Raw genomic sequence first — 1485 nt, 5'->3', positions numbered from 1 at the left:
ACAAGTAATTAAGAATAATGAGCCACAGGAATTTTTTATAACATATCTTAGTATAATTTTGTTTAAGAATAATGAGCCACAGGAATTTTTTATAACATATCTTAGTATAATTTTGTTTAAGAATAATGAGCCACAGGAATTTTTTATAACATATCTTAGTATAATTTTGTTTAAGAATAATGAGCCACAGGAATTTTTTATAACATATCTTAGTATAATTTTGTGACCATCATAATCAAGGTAATTTCAATACAAAAGGAATTCATACCCTTTTTTTTCAAATGATTTTATCATTTAAAACAGATAAGTTTAAGCTAAGTTTCAAAATTGGTATGACTTGCCTCTAAACCATAAATCATGATGGTTTTATTACAGAAAGGAGTCTTGGAGTTGATTGGGAGGACAGAAAAGAGTCTTGGAGTTGATTGGGAGGACAGAAGATAATCTTGGAGTTGATTGTGAGGACAGAAAAGTCTTGGAGTTGATTGTGAGGACAGAAAAGTCTTGGAGTTGATTGGGAGGACAGAAAAGTCTTGGAGTTGATTGGGAGGACAGAAGATAATCTTGGAGTTGATTGCGAGGACAGAAAAGAGTCGTAGAGTTGATTTAATATGCACAAAAAAACAACCCTCACATGATGGCTTTAGGGGACACGTCATTTCACACAGAAAAACTATACCAGTTAAATGTGTTAATATGTATCAATTTTAAAATGGCACTTTCATTTTTCTTATTGGTCTAGAAAAATGAGAAAAGGTTTACCTTTATTGAATAGCCTAAGGTCAATTTCATGGTCTTTTGGGGTTTGGTATATATATGGTACAGTAGGTGGTTTTTCATTTTCCTAAAGAAAATGTTAAAAATTCTCACAATTAACTACAACTTAAAAAAAAAAAGTCATATTAGGATGTTTATAAGATGTGTGGAAAATTATATATTACATAAACAAATACATATTATCACTTGTAATGACTGCTCACATATTTTGCCGAGCATAATTTGTATGTAATAAGTATACCCTGAAACTTGCACTTGTCTCATTTTGTATCCAGGTTCTTGATATAAAACATTTGTTTGGAAAACAATTTATTAAATTGTACTTGTTTTCATGACAAAGCTTCTAAAGCCATCTGTCATCATCCCTAATTTTAAACTAATGACCAAAGGGAAGGCAGCCAGACAACAGTATCCTACCACCCACACTAAAGCATTGACTATCACCCTTATAACACACCCATACCTTAACATATGGGAAATATTTTGTGTTATTCCAATTACATAGATTCAAACTCAGTTCACCAGCTCCAAAATCCAAAGTTCTACCACAGTCATCCCACACCCCACAGTTTATTGAAAGTAGGGCAATCAACACAACAACACAGTGTGAAAGTTTCAGTCATCCCACACCCCATACTCTATTGAAAGTAGGGCAATCAACACAACAACACAGTGTGAAAGTTTCAGTCATCCCACACCCTACACTCT

General features: G+C 32.8%; 1 protein-coding gene across 1 annotated transcript in view; it reads right to left on the bottom strand.

The window, feature by feature from the left end:
* The window catches only part of LOC106475552, a gene marked incomplete at its 5' end in the record, with an annotated part of 27122 nt that extends 26278 nt beyond the window's left edge, over positions 1 to 844 (bottom strand). The window contains one exon of the mRNA XM_013936231.1: positions 763 to 844. Within this exon, the coding sequence (XP_013791685.1) occupies positions 763 to 844 (82 nt within the window). The remainder of the gene's footprint in view (positions 1 to 762) is intronic.
* Between the last annotated feature and the right edge of the window lie 641 nt (positions 845 to 1485).

The sequence above is a fragment of the Limulus polyphemus genome, unplaced genomic scaffold (assembly GCF_000517525.1).
Source record: "Limulus polyphemus unplaced genomic scaffold, Limulus_polyphemus-2.1.2 Scaffold8792, whole genome shotgun sequence".
NCBI classification, from domain to species: domain Eukaryota; kingdom Metazoa; phylum Arthropoda; class Merostomata; order Xiphosura; family Limulidae; genus Limulus; species Limulus polyphemus.
The sequence above is the reverse complement of the archived record's forward strand: the minus strand, read 5'-3'. Positions and strand labels throughout refer to the sequence as shown.